The following is an 11,330-nucleotide window of genomic DNA, read 5'->3' as shown; positions in this document are numbered from 1 at the left end:
TCTTTTTGCATTTAAGGAATCCTTGGTTTATACTAATGAAAGAAGTATAATAGATGCTAACTTGGAGTTCAGGATTAATACTTAACATAATAAAGTTCCATTGCTTGAATTCATGCTCAGTTATGATTCCTTGAAGATGAAAGACAGCGTTTCATTGTTTGAATCCATGTTGGATTCTAAATGCAAGTAAACAAAATTCTGATATGTTTTCATTAAAGCTTGTAGCATAGATACATGTGTTTAGATGAGATATAGATTGTTACATGCAATGCTTCACTTGTATTAATGCTGATTTGTAGAGGGTAATAGTTTATCAATGTTCAAATAGCTGCTGTACTCATATCCCACTAATGAGTATTTGTACAAGATGTTGTACCACAAAAGGAAGTTTTCCACGATCAAATGTAAAATGTCCCTCTAATGCTGTGTTGATGCCACACCTTTGATTTGCCTCTTGATGTTTTCCAATCCCTATAACTAGCTAGTAGTAGTTGTAATTGCATAAGTCATTGAAAGATTAGCTTATAAATCAAGTACCTACAATCAAAGCTACCTCAATGTTTAAACACTAAGTAGCTGTAACGTGTTCTCGCATTTGGCAATTTCTTGGCAAATATGCTGTTTGTGGCCTAGGCTTGACGCGTTCCCCTGCATGCCCCTTCATTTTCGCTTGTATACGCATGTCTCGATGGGGATAGAAAAAAACCTTCTCCTTGAGGGCATTTCGGGGCTAGCCTACACGTAACCAATGGGGTCATGCATACCATTGAGAGGAAGCTGGGAACCAATACTTGTGGAGCTCTTTGATCTGCAAAAGGAGGACGCTTGCCGATGACATGTGCACATGCATATGTGTCAAGGATGGGAGAAGGGGGAACGCACACTTAGGAGGTTTGGAGAGACCAAATGGTCTATGGCCCGGTTCAGACTAGGCCGACGGAAGGCCTCGAGATTTTGAAAAAGGAGGACATGACCAGAAAAGAGAGAGAGAGAGAGAGAGAGAGAGAGAGAGAGAGAATAGATTCAAGTGTTGGCGGAAAAGACATAAAAGACAATTGAGCATTTAATTTACCCAATAAAATCCTTTTGCGATTCAAAATTTTTAGAAATCCTTTGCTTGGGCGGCCTTCTTACATCGGACAACTTTTTTTCCTTTGAGCATCCGGGCCCGCGACTTTGATTGGTCAACGTGAGACAACGCTCCTTCAGCATTCCTTTTGGAGGTCTTCCGCGGGCCTATGAAGCTTGCTTGATACAGAGTGACGAGATGATCCTGAGATGACCCTGACACAGGTAACTAGGGTTGACTTGGTGAAGGGTGTGGTAAAGTGGAGGGTCAAAGCGCCGACCAGGAAGGCTTAGGGGAACGTAAGCCTATTTCCAGGCTTCTTCCTCTCCATTCTGGTCTCATCATCGCCATAGCCATTTTGCCATCGCCGTATCTTCCACCCGCCTTCCAGGTAGGTAGTCTTCCCTCTTCTTCTTGGTCTTGATTCACGCGTTTTGCTTTCCTTTCCTCGTTTTTCAGCTCGAATTTCTGTCGCTTTTACTGTTTCTGTCGCTGTTTCTGTCTTCTTCTGCCTTTCATTCTCCTTTTTGCATCATTTGCGCCTTTTGTGTTGATATCTTTCGTCGATTCCTTGTCTCCTTCCTGAGATTCAGGTCTGTTGTTCCCGGGAGGGCTTTCCTCTCCTTCCACTTGGGGGGATTCGTCCTTCCTGCACTGCAAATGCCAGAGAAGCGTCGGAATGTAGGCAGCGGTTATCCTGCAGGAGGAACGATTCGGAACGAGCAGCAATTTTGTTTTTCTGGGTGTTCTTCCACACCTTTCGCCGTGCAAAGGTTTCATCGAGAGAAGCGAACTGTAAGTGGCAATACATCAGTAAGCATGGGCTGTTCTAGACAGTAGGTAGAACGGCCCTGACCTTGCAGAGATCGATCTTGTGAAGCAGGATCTTGGACGTTCTTGGGGCACCTCGTGGCAACGTCCAAAGGTCCTCCTGTACGATTTGAAGTGTGTTTGTTCATGGGGAAGTTTCCGCTTCCACCTGGCTTTAGGTTTCATCCGACCGACCAGGAGCTTATTTTATATTATTTAAAGCGGAAAGTTTGTGGCCGCAGAGTTGAGTATGAAGTCATAGCAGAGGTCGATTTGTACAAATTCGAGCCTTGGGATCTACCTGGTATGCCAAATAACTGCCGAGTTATGGTCTGCTGTAATATCTTGTTTGTTATTCTATTCGCAATTGAGGCATCCTCTCTTTCACTTGTGATTGCAGATTTGTCTTCTCTTCAGACAAGGGACTTGGAATGGTATTTTTATAGTCCTAGAGATAGGAAATATCCAAATGGTTCTCGTAATAATAGGGCAACAGGTGCTGGTTATTGGAAGGCGACGGGAAAAGATAGGTCAGTTTCCTCAGGCTCCAGAAGTGTAGGGATGAAGAAAACATTGGTGTATTACAAAGGACGAGCTCCGAAAGGGGAGCGGACTAATTGGGTCATGCATGAGTATCGGCTTGATGAAGGGGAATGTGGGAGAATACAGGCGTCACAGGTGAATTCCCCTTGGCCCTTTTCTACAGTGAGTCGCCTCCGGCCTGTGTGCTTTTTTCAATTTATGTCTGTAAAATGAGACTGAAGACTGATGTCTGACTGCAGAATGGCTTTGTGCTATGTCGACTTTTTAAAAAGAGTGGGCCTGGCCCTAAAAATGGAGAGCAATATGGTGCACCTGTTGAAGAAGAAGACTGGGAGCCCTCAACACCAGCGGAAGGTGATGGCGTTAGTACTTCTTCAACCTGGGGAGAAGCTGGCTTAGGTGCAACAATGCTGCAGTCTGTTGAAATTCCGGGAGAATGTGTCAATACTGCAGCAGATGAGATGACAGCCAATGCTGCAGATAGGGAATATGCAGACCTAAAACCGGCAGTTATATCTGGAGAGTCTTTGGAGCCAGATGTCACCCAGGTATGTGATGCTTTTTTTGATGGTATGGTTATACTAAAGAAAGTTTTGTAATATGACTTGAAGGTCTCTGGTCCCCACTATGAGTGACATGCAAATTCAACGTAATTTATGTTCAAGCTATGGTTGGTTGATATTTTGATAGTTCGTTGCCTAGCTATTTCTTCCAAGCGTTTTGCTTAGAATTTTTGGTTTAGGTGAGACCAAAATGCGAGCCAAAATGACAGAATGTTATTTTCACGAGCAATTGTAGATTTGCTGAAGAGAACGTGGCCTAGTTTCGGGTAGCCTTCTTGTTCAGGGGCTATCCAGCAGGATTCTGCGACTACGGATGGTCTTTAGAACAACAGAAATTCTAAATTTGTATGATTGGACTTATTCTAGTCTTAAAAAGGTATATAAAGCGGATGGTCATGTGTGTTTATGCAGTAATGTATGCTTCTTAAGTTCTTAGTGATGCATATTTTCTTTGTAGCTTGTGTGCTCATCTCATAGTTTGGATAAGCAGTGCCCATAAGTGTAAAGACTCAAAATAGGGGCAGAGTAATTCTTGTGGGTTCAGTGGCTGCTGAAAGCCACGTAATGCTCAACAAGCTTAACAAGATTTTCATGGTTTCAAGGACTCACTTTTTCCTGGAATTTGCACATTAGCATTCTTCAACAAAGAGCATAGTTACCTAGGAACGGGAACGTTCCGGAAATTTGGGTGTCCGAATAAGAACCTTCCAGGAAGGGGAAAAAAGGGAACTGGAATTGGAATGCCATGTCATACACGACACGTGATCATATGACATAAAACTGTGATCATATGACATAAAACTATGCTAGAAAATGAAACAAACTAACATTTTACAGTTAATGGTTTTCAACCTTGTGACTATCATGAGATTGAAACTGCACTATGTTGTGTTTTTAGAGGATGAGTTTGGGAATGTTCCTGGATTCTTCTAGGTATATAATAACATTTTACAGCTTTAAACATCCCATATAAGCTCTAAAATACCCATTTGAAACTTTCAAAGAGCAAAAAAATTGTCTTTTGGGGAGGTTCCGGGGCTCTTCTGGTTCCGCCTTGCTTCTTAGAATGGCGTTTTAGACGTTCCGGATTTCGGAACGCCATTCCTTGGTAACTATGACGAAGAGAAATCCCATAATACGATTTCTCTTAATCTAAGGCCATTGCTACTATGTACCTCAATTTCTTGTTGAGACTTGGGTGCTTGAGAACTGAAACTCTTCTTTGGACAGGTGTGGTTTGCTTGTCTTCTCCCACCTTCATATTTCCCTCCTTATTCTTTCTATGCAAGCTCTCTTTCTCAAATGCTTGTTCATAGTCCCCCCCCCCCCCCCTTTCTCTCTGTCTCTCTCTCACACACAGACACACACACACACACACACACACACACACACACACATATACACACTTTTTTTGTGAGAGACACACATATGCATGCATGGGTGCCTGCAAGTGTGGAAGCCAAAAGTGATTCTTGTTTACTTCCTCCCATTCCCATAATGATGATATTAGAAACATTGCATCTGCTTCTAGACCGATACATCATGTTTGTTATGATTCTCCTATCGGAAACATTGCTTCTACTTCTAGACCGATGCATCAAGTTTCTTGTGGTTTTACTTGCTTCTCAAATCGGAGAACTTTCGCTTATAGAGACTCTGAGAGAAGGTTACAGTTTTTGATCGACTTATGTTTGTGGGTAAATTTTCTATGGAGGTTTTTGGAAGATATAATATTAGAGAATTTTAGAAAGTCTCAAGTTCTTGGTCTTAAAAGGGCTTCCATTTTAAGAAACGAGCTTATGATTACTATGTGAATTTTTGCTTGTAGAGACTCTGAGAGAAGGTTACAGTTCTTGGATCGACTTATGTTTGTGGCTTTTGGAAGATATAATATTAGAGAATTTTATAAAGTCTCATGTTCTTGGTCTTAAAAGGGCCCCCATTTTAAGAAATGAGCTTATGAACACTATATTTACTCCTCCTAGTCTTGACAAGATATGTTTAAGTTCTATATTGAAGTCACCTCAAGTTAAAGTACTCTTTCTCATTGGGTTAGAGGAGTTTGGAAGTATCCTATGATTGCTTGGAAATACGTGAAAACATTGGACAAAAGGACTTTAACTATGGAGACATTGGTAGAAATGCATGGAAAGCTAGCCATTCTTAGTAGCCCTTGTTGTTCTACTATGTGTGTGTGTGTGTGTGTGAAAAGTTCTCCTTTCATTGATAGTTCATTTAGAACATGTTGTAATTGATGATACTTATGTCCTTCTTGTGCCTTTCTAAGGGAGTGTTCCTTAAAAGGCACAAAATTTTGATTTTCTTCTTCTAAGGGTTTTTGTCTCTGATAGTGGTAGCTCTCTTCGAAGGATGAGATAGCATTTGCGTAAATTCCAGCAAAAGTTTGTGATTTCTTATGTAGACAAATGCTCAAAGAATGTTGTCTTCACTTGTAGAAAGTTGTATTTGTAATCTCTACTAGGAGAGTTCAACTGTGCAAAGACCTCAAAAGGGTTTGATTTTGAAGTTTTGTATGTCTTTTGGGTTCATTTGCAACCCAAGTCTTCTTATTTTCGTGCTTGGAAGTTTCATTAAAATCATAAGAAACCTAGATTCATTGGAGCGACTTGTAAGCCTTTTCTCTTATTGATGTCTCTAAGTGTTTGAGTTATTGCTTCAAAGGCCATATTACCAACTTCCCATGAACTTTGGAGAAACCTGTTGAGAGAGGCTTTTGTTCTAGTAGATGTAAGTTGGATTTCCAATGATTTAGTGGGAGAGAAATCATTCGTAAGTTTTTTGACTGCTCTTGGAGTGTAGAAGAGAAGTGTACTCCAATCTTGCTTGAAACAATTGATTTTACTACACTCTCTACTAAGATATGTGTGGAAAGATTGTTTCAGAACTCTCAATTATAGATATGAAAAAGATAGATGCAAAATTCTAAGAGTTGAAAAATCAGCTTTGCAATGTTAGATGAAATCAGCTTTGCAATGTCGGATGAAATCAGCTTTGCAATGTCGGATGAAATCTAAAAATTAGACCTTGAAATAGAAGTGCACAAAGGTTGTAGATGCTAAAGATGTCCTTTGTTGGTTAAACTTTCTTCTAGATAATCTGTTCATAACTCCTTATTCCATTATAGCATTGGTATTCTGAGGGGCACTAATTGTGATGTTTTCCTAGCAAACTTCTACCTTTCTCCTTTTGATTTGAATTTATGCAACGATTGATCTCGTGTGAGACTGGTCCAATCGTTCTTCATAAACTTAGCCAGGTTAGGAGATTATGGAGGACTTATTTGCCTCATGCATTCCAAACTTTAAAGCTTTTATGTACAAGGATCCAAATTCTTTTGGTGGAGGGATTGATTCTCGAGATTTTTCAGCCAATGGAAGTTTTTATTGGATCTTAGCTCTTTAAGTTTAGAAGTTGATATCTATGCTGAACAATAATAACCTGAGTATGCTGTGTTGAATATCCTACGGATCTCTGGTATGGCTAAATATGGAGTGATTACTTCCCAATTCCATAGTTCTCTTGTCTTTGCACAAGTAAGACCATTTATCTCTTTATTTAGTAATTTAATCCTAAACTTATTAGAAAGGGCTGTAATACATTAAAAGTAATGAAGAAGCTCTGCTCTGTTCTATGTTGTAGTTATATTTTTGGAATTTCGGCTTTGGGTATGTTAAGGATCCTTGAATGTAGAAAGGGGGGAGCTTCAAAGCCTTTTTTTTTAAGTTCGTAGGTTTTATTCTATTTTTGGAGGTCATCTACTCTCAGGTAGCTCTTTTGTATGTATGTATGTATGTGTGCATTGAACATGGTGTAGAAAACATACTCCTCAATGTACTTTACATGCTTTGATTAAGCATAATGTGATGGTGGTGTTCGTTGAAGTGAAGCTGCGAGAGGGACTATGGCAAGAGAACGTACTGCAATGAGGAAAGCGCATGATGAACTTGACATCAATTGCGGTCAGACAAATTAAATGTATATATATATCTTCATGAGACTAGAAAATATCCAATCCTACAAATTAAAATTTCATAAAACAAGCGAAAGAACAAAGGAATGAAGGACTTTGTAAGCAACCTTGAACACAATTATGAGTAAACGAGAAAAATTGAAAAATATAAAGACTTAGTTAGCAAAGCTATGCTTATGTTCTCATCGGTTTCAAAAGATTCCGGAATCTCTTGGGTAAACCTAGTGCTTACTAAGCTTTGAAATAAACAGCAAAAACGTTGATAACAAAAAGTAAGTAATAAGTGGAAAATAAGAAAAAGGAGGGGGGGAGAGAGAGAGAGAGAGAGACATATCAACGTTTGGAGGAGGCCTCGCAGGCCTATGAGACAAAGTACAATCCTGGAATTTGCCTTACTCTGTCACTGGGGCTTTTACTAGAATAATTACGCCTTGCCTGGGATTCTCTTTGATGCCTTTATCTAAATGAAGAAAGCATTTTGCTTTAGGATTGGGGAGGGCAAACTAGCATCCTGCCAAAAACACATTTTCTCCTTTCCCTTTCATTTCTAGGCATATGTATCCCTTGTTTTCCTTTTTATATAGGACTTTTTGTTCTAGATGAGACATAGTGAAACAACTTTTCCGAAGCCTTCTAAAGACAGACCTACATTCAATATCTTAATTGTGAGGACTGTTGTCAGAGCCCTTTTTTTTTTGCCAAATGGCCTGAGGCACTGCATGAAAGACTGGAAAGAAGCTTAACCAAAAGAGTGCAAGCTTCAAGTAGCTACAAGTCTGTTGAGCTGTGGTGTACAATGTGACTTAGGCTGGCTTAGGTGTGCCATTACCATCTAGTACAAGTGACATTATACAATGTAGAGAGATGCATCCAATCTGGGTGCATCTCTGTATGTATGCTGCGGATCAATGATTGTAGAGTGTGTTTTTGTCTTCGGAGGATGTCCTTGTATCTTGATGTTGGCCTGCAGTCTTAGTAGCCCTGGTGATCTTTTGTTGATGAGGATATTTTAGCCATAGTAATCTTTTGCCTTGGACAAGTGCATGGGTTTCTAGATGCTGCCATGCCTCTATAACTACCCCTCTGGTGAGATGGCTTGTGAGAGTGGAGGAGATCTTGACAGCATGTCCATGACAGCGCAGGTGGTATGAATGTTAGCTGATAAGCCAGTAAAGTACGTGTTGGTATGCCTAGGTTGCTGTTTGATGGCATCTGCTCGTTGGTCTTGCCCTCTGCTGTCCCCATTCCGATTTCGATCCCCATCCCCATCCCCATCCCTTCCCAGGTTTGTTGCATGAAAAGCTTTTCGTCAGGGTATCTGGACGAAGGTTTGCAATACCTCTTTCTTTTGTAGCTATCACATTCTGAGTTTGTTTAGTGAGGTTTATCAAGTGAACCATGCTCTGGTATTGTGATAATTCTTTCTATCTTAAATGGTTTGTTGCCCTATCAGCAGATTTAGATTTAGATGCTCGTTGGGGAGAGACTAAAATGAAAACGTTTAGACTTCACAAGCAGTTGTAGCTTGATTGAAGAGATTTTGGACTACCTTTTGATTAGCCTTCTCCTTTAGTGCTAGCCTTCGTCATGGCTGAGTCTGCCCTTCACCTCCGGAGTGATCATGAGATTGAAACTGCACTATGTCGTGTTTTTTAAGGATGAGTTTGGGAATGTTCTCGGATTCATCTAGGTAAATGAATCATGCTCTGACAGGTTGTGAAATGAAGTTTCTCTGGTGCTATAAGGATTGTTATGAGAGTGGTTTATTTGTGGTGGTAATGCATGTTTTATTGCTGGCACAACCAAAGTCTCACCTGGAAATGAATGTGGAATATGTGCTTTGTGGAATCTCATTATGGGAGCTTTTGAGAAAAGGAAAATGCATTAATTTGGATGATAAATAAAACAGGATTTAGTCTGGTCTCGCATTTGTCTTTCTACTGTTCTAAGAATTTGTTTTTGCTGCAGTCTATGAAGCTGCCTGCTCCAGAAATACAGGGTAATAAAGGGTTGACGCAATTTACAGATCCCTTGGTATCTGAAAAAGTGGGAATTCCGTATTATGATGAACCTAATTCAGTAGATTGCCCCCCTCGCTGGTTTGAGGTTGGAGAGGAGGAAGCGGATATATTGAACCAGCTATACGAGCTTACTGCCCTAGGTCAAGATGCATCTACAGGGGATCTGGAAAATTCCTATTTAGGTTCAAATGCTGGGTTTTCCCAAATGGAGCCATACATATCTGGAGACTATCTGGAGTTGGCTGATTTGCAGTTAGAAACTGAGGATACTGCTGGAATTGAGATAAGACCCCAAAGCTGTGATATTGCAGGACAGAGAATTCCTTGCATGCTTACTGATACCCAATTGCAATGCCATACTGAAGCAAATCAGCAGCAGGAATTGTCTGTTTCTAATTGCGGAGGTTGGATATCTTCTGGGAGTCTGTCCATTAATGGTCATGATCATGGTCAAGATTCACATCTGGAAGATGCGAGACGTGTTCCAGAGGTAAATTATGCAGGCCCGCTGACTGTTATATTCGTTTTAATGGCATTTTTGTTATTCAGGCTAATTTATACGTCCCCTGTTTGTGATTTCTATGTCCCCCTGTTTGTGATTTCTTGTTATGTTGGATATCTGTTTGTCATGGATATTGTGAATGCATATTGGCATGCCATTTAAATGACACATAAGTACCTGTAACCTTGTCCAGGTGATGGAAGGGAGATTTCTGAACACTTCTATTGAGGTTGGCCTATCACAGGCCAGGCAAACGCAAGCATCAGTCATTACCTGCAGTGTAGATTCCCATTGTCAAGTTGTTAGTGAAAACATACTAGAACAGTTCTTTCCTTTCACAGGTATACTAGCTCCCTCCTTTAGGGTACCTGAAATTCTCATTGCGCAGGCAGCAATAATGTTGTTGATTATTGATGCTTTGCCATGTGGAGCTTGGATGCAGATCTCTATGATGCAGAGCTGGGTGCAGTCCCTCTTCAGAGTACCAGAGGGGATGGGGGGCCAGGCTATGACGATGTTTTGGAATTTTTTGAGCAAATGAATGCCCGTGGTGCCAATGTGGAAGATGTTGAATATTTTGCTAGAAATATGCACAGGGGAATATCACAGCAAGAAATTTTGGAGGATCTGGACACAGACACAAACGCACATAATGGGCAATACTTTGATGTGTTGTCAAATTTTTCAGATATTCTTGACACAGATGGAATAAATGAAAATTCAGATATGGACTTATTAGACATTGATGATCAGGAAAGTTTATTGAATTCCATCAATGTTAAAAGTACCAAGAGGGGTGAGGTTGCACAAATACAAGTACAGCCTGCATCACAAGACAGGAGCTCATCTGATTCAGAACATGCATTGACAGAGCAGGTCAAGACAGGAGACACCTGTCATGAGTCTGAGGGTACTGAGGAAACTCTTCAAGGTAAGCAGGCTGCCAAGGGTTTTGGTGGGGTTTTAAGCTTTCTGGGATCACTTCCAATTTTACCAGCTTCAGCTGCAGATTTGTCTCCAAAAGATGCTCGTCGAGTTGCATCAATAAGTGTCATGGCCACCAGTGTTGGTGTCAGGGCTGTAACATGTACTTGTGCGAACAATGGCTCAGCTTCATCCTGTATGAGCTGCGGCTCCTCCAATGTGGAAAAGAGAGGGGCTTTTGTCCGATCTTTATCCTTCAGTGAACAAAGGAGGACTGCTGAGGGATCTAACATGGGGTTTTTAACAATAGCTCTTCTAGGGGCAGCTTGGGCCATCTTTTGGCTGGTGGTAGCTGGAGGTGCCTGGAAACTTTTTCGAGGTATATATAGGCTAATCTTATCATAGAAAATAACATGCCATCTTATCGTGGAAAGGTCTTTCGCCTTTTCTAATGTATTTGTATATTATATTATTCTGATAGGCATCACTGGCCTGGTACAACTCAAGGGGGCCAATGGATGGGCCGCTGAAGTTATTGAAATGTGGTTGCGGGAAGAACTGTGTGGAACGGATTTCTTTGGTCACATACCTGATTTAACTGGCCAAGTCTAGGGTTATATATAGCAAACTACAATTTGCCTATATCAGAGGAATATAGGCATACCTGATTTAACTGATTTAACTGGCCAAGTCTAGGGTTATACACAGCCAAGTCTAGGGTTATATACACAATTTGGCTATATCAGAGGAATATAGGCTTAATTTTCACCTAACATCCTTTCACGTTACTTTTCAAGATATTTAATAATGGCAGTTTTGACAACTTGCTGAAGTGATACAGGTCAGCTTTACTTCTGGTTGTACTGAATTTTGCTAATTTTCCCGAACTCTAGTTTTCTCCCATTGC

At 40.7% G+C, this 11,330-nt stretch overlaps 1 protein-coding gene across 1 annotated transcript; it reads left to right on the top strand.

The window, feature by feature from the left end:
• Positions 1-1,373: 1,373 nt before the first annotated feature.
• Positions 1,374-11,007, top strand: LOC147893232 (uncharacterized). The gene is made up of 8 exons (XM_087385530.1): positions 1,374-1,460; positions 1,663-1,864; positions 1,953-2,183; positions 2,280-2,557; positions 2,662-2,970; positions 8,945-9,487; positions 9,693-9,840; positions 9,942-11,007. Exons 3-8 carry the CDS (start codon positions 2,027-2,029, stop codon positions 10,826-10,828), a joined length of 2,322 nt encoding a protein of 773 aa, XP_087241656.1. The 5' UTR covers positions 1,374-1,460; positions 1,663-1,864; positions 1,953-2,026; the 3' UTR covers positions 10,829-11,007.
• Positions 11,008-11,330: the final 323 nt, after the last annotated feature.

The sequence above is a fragment of the Dipteris shenzhenensis genome, chromosome 15 (assembly GCF_047967505.1).
Source record: "Dipteris shenzhenensis isolate YYH24624 ecotype China chromosome 15, Dip_SZ_1.0, whole genome shotgun sequence".
NCBI classification, from domain to species: domain Eukaryota; kingdom Viridiplantae; phylum Streptophyta; class Polypodiopsida; order Gleicheniales; family Dipteridaceae; genus Dipteris; species Dipteris shenzhenensis.
This window is presented reverse-complemented; position numbering and strand designations above follow the sequence as displayed.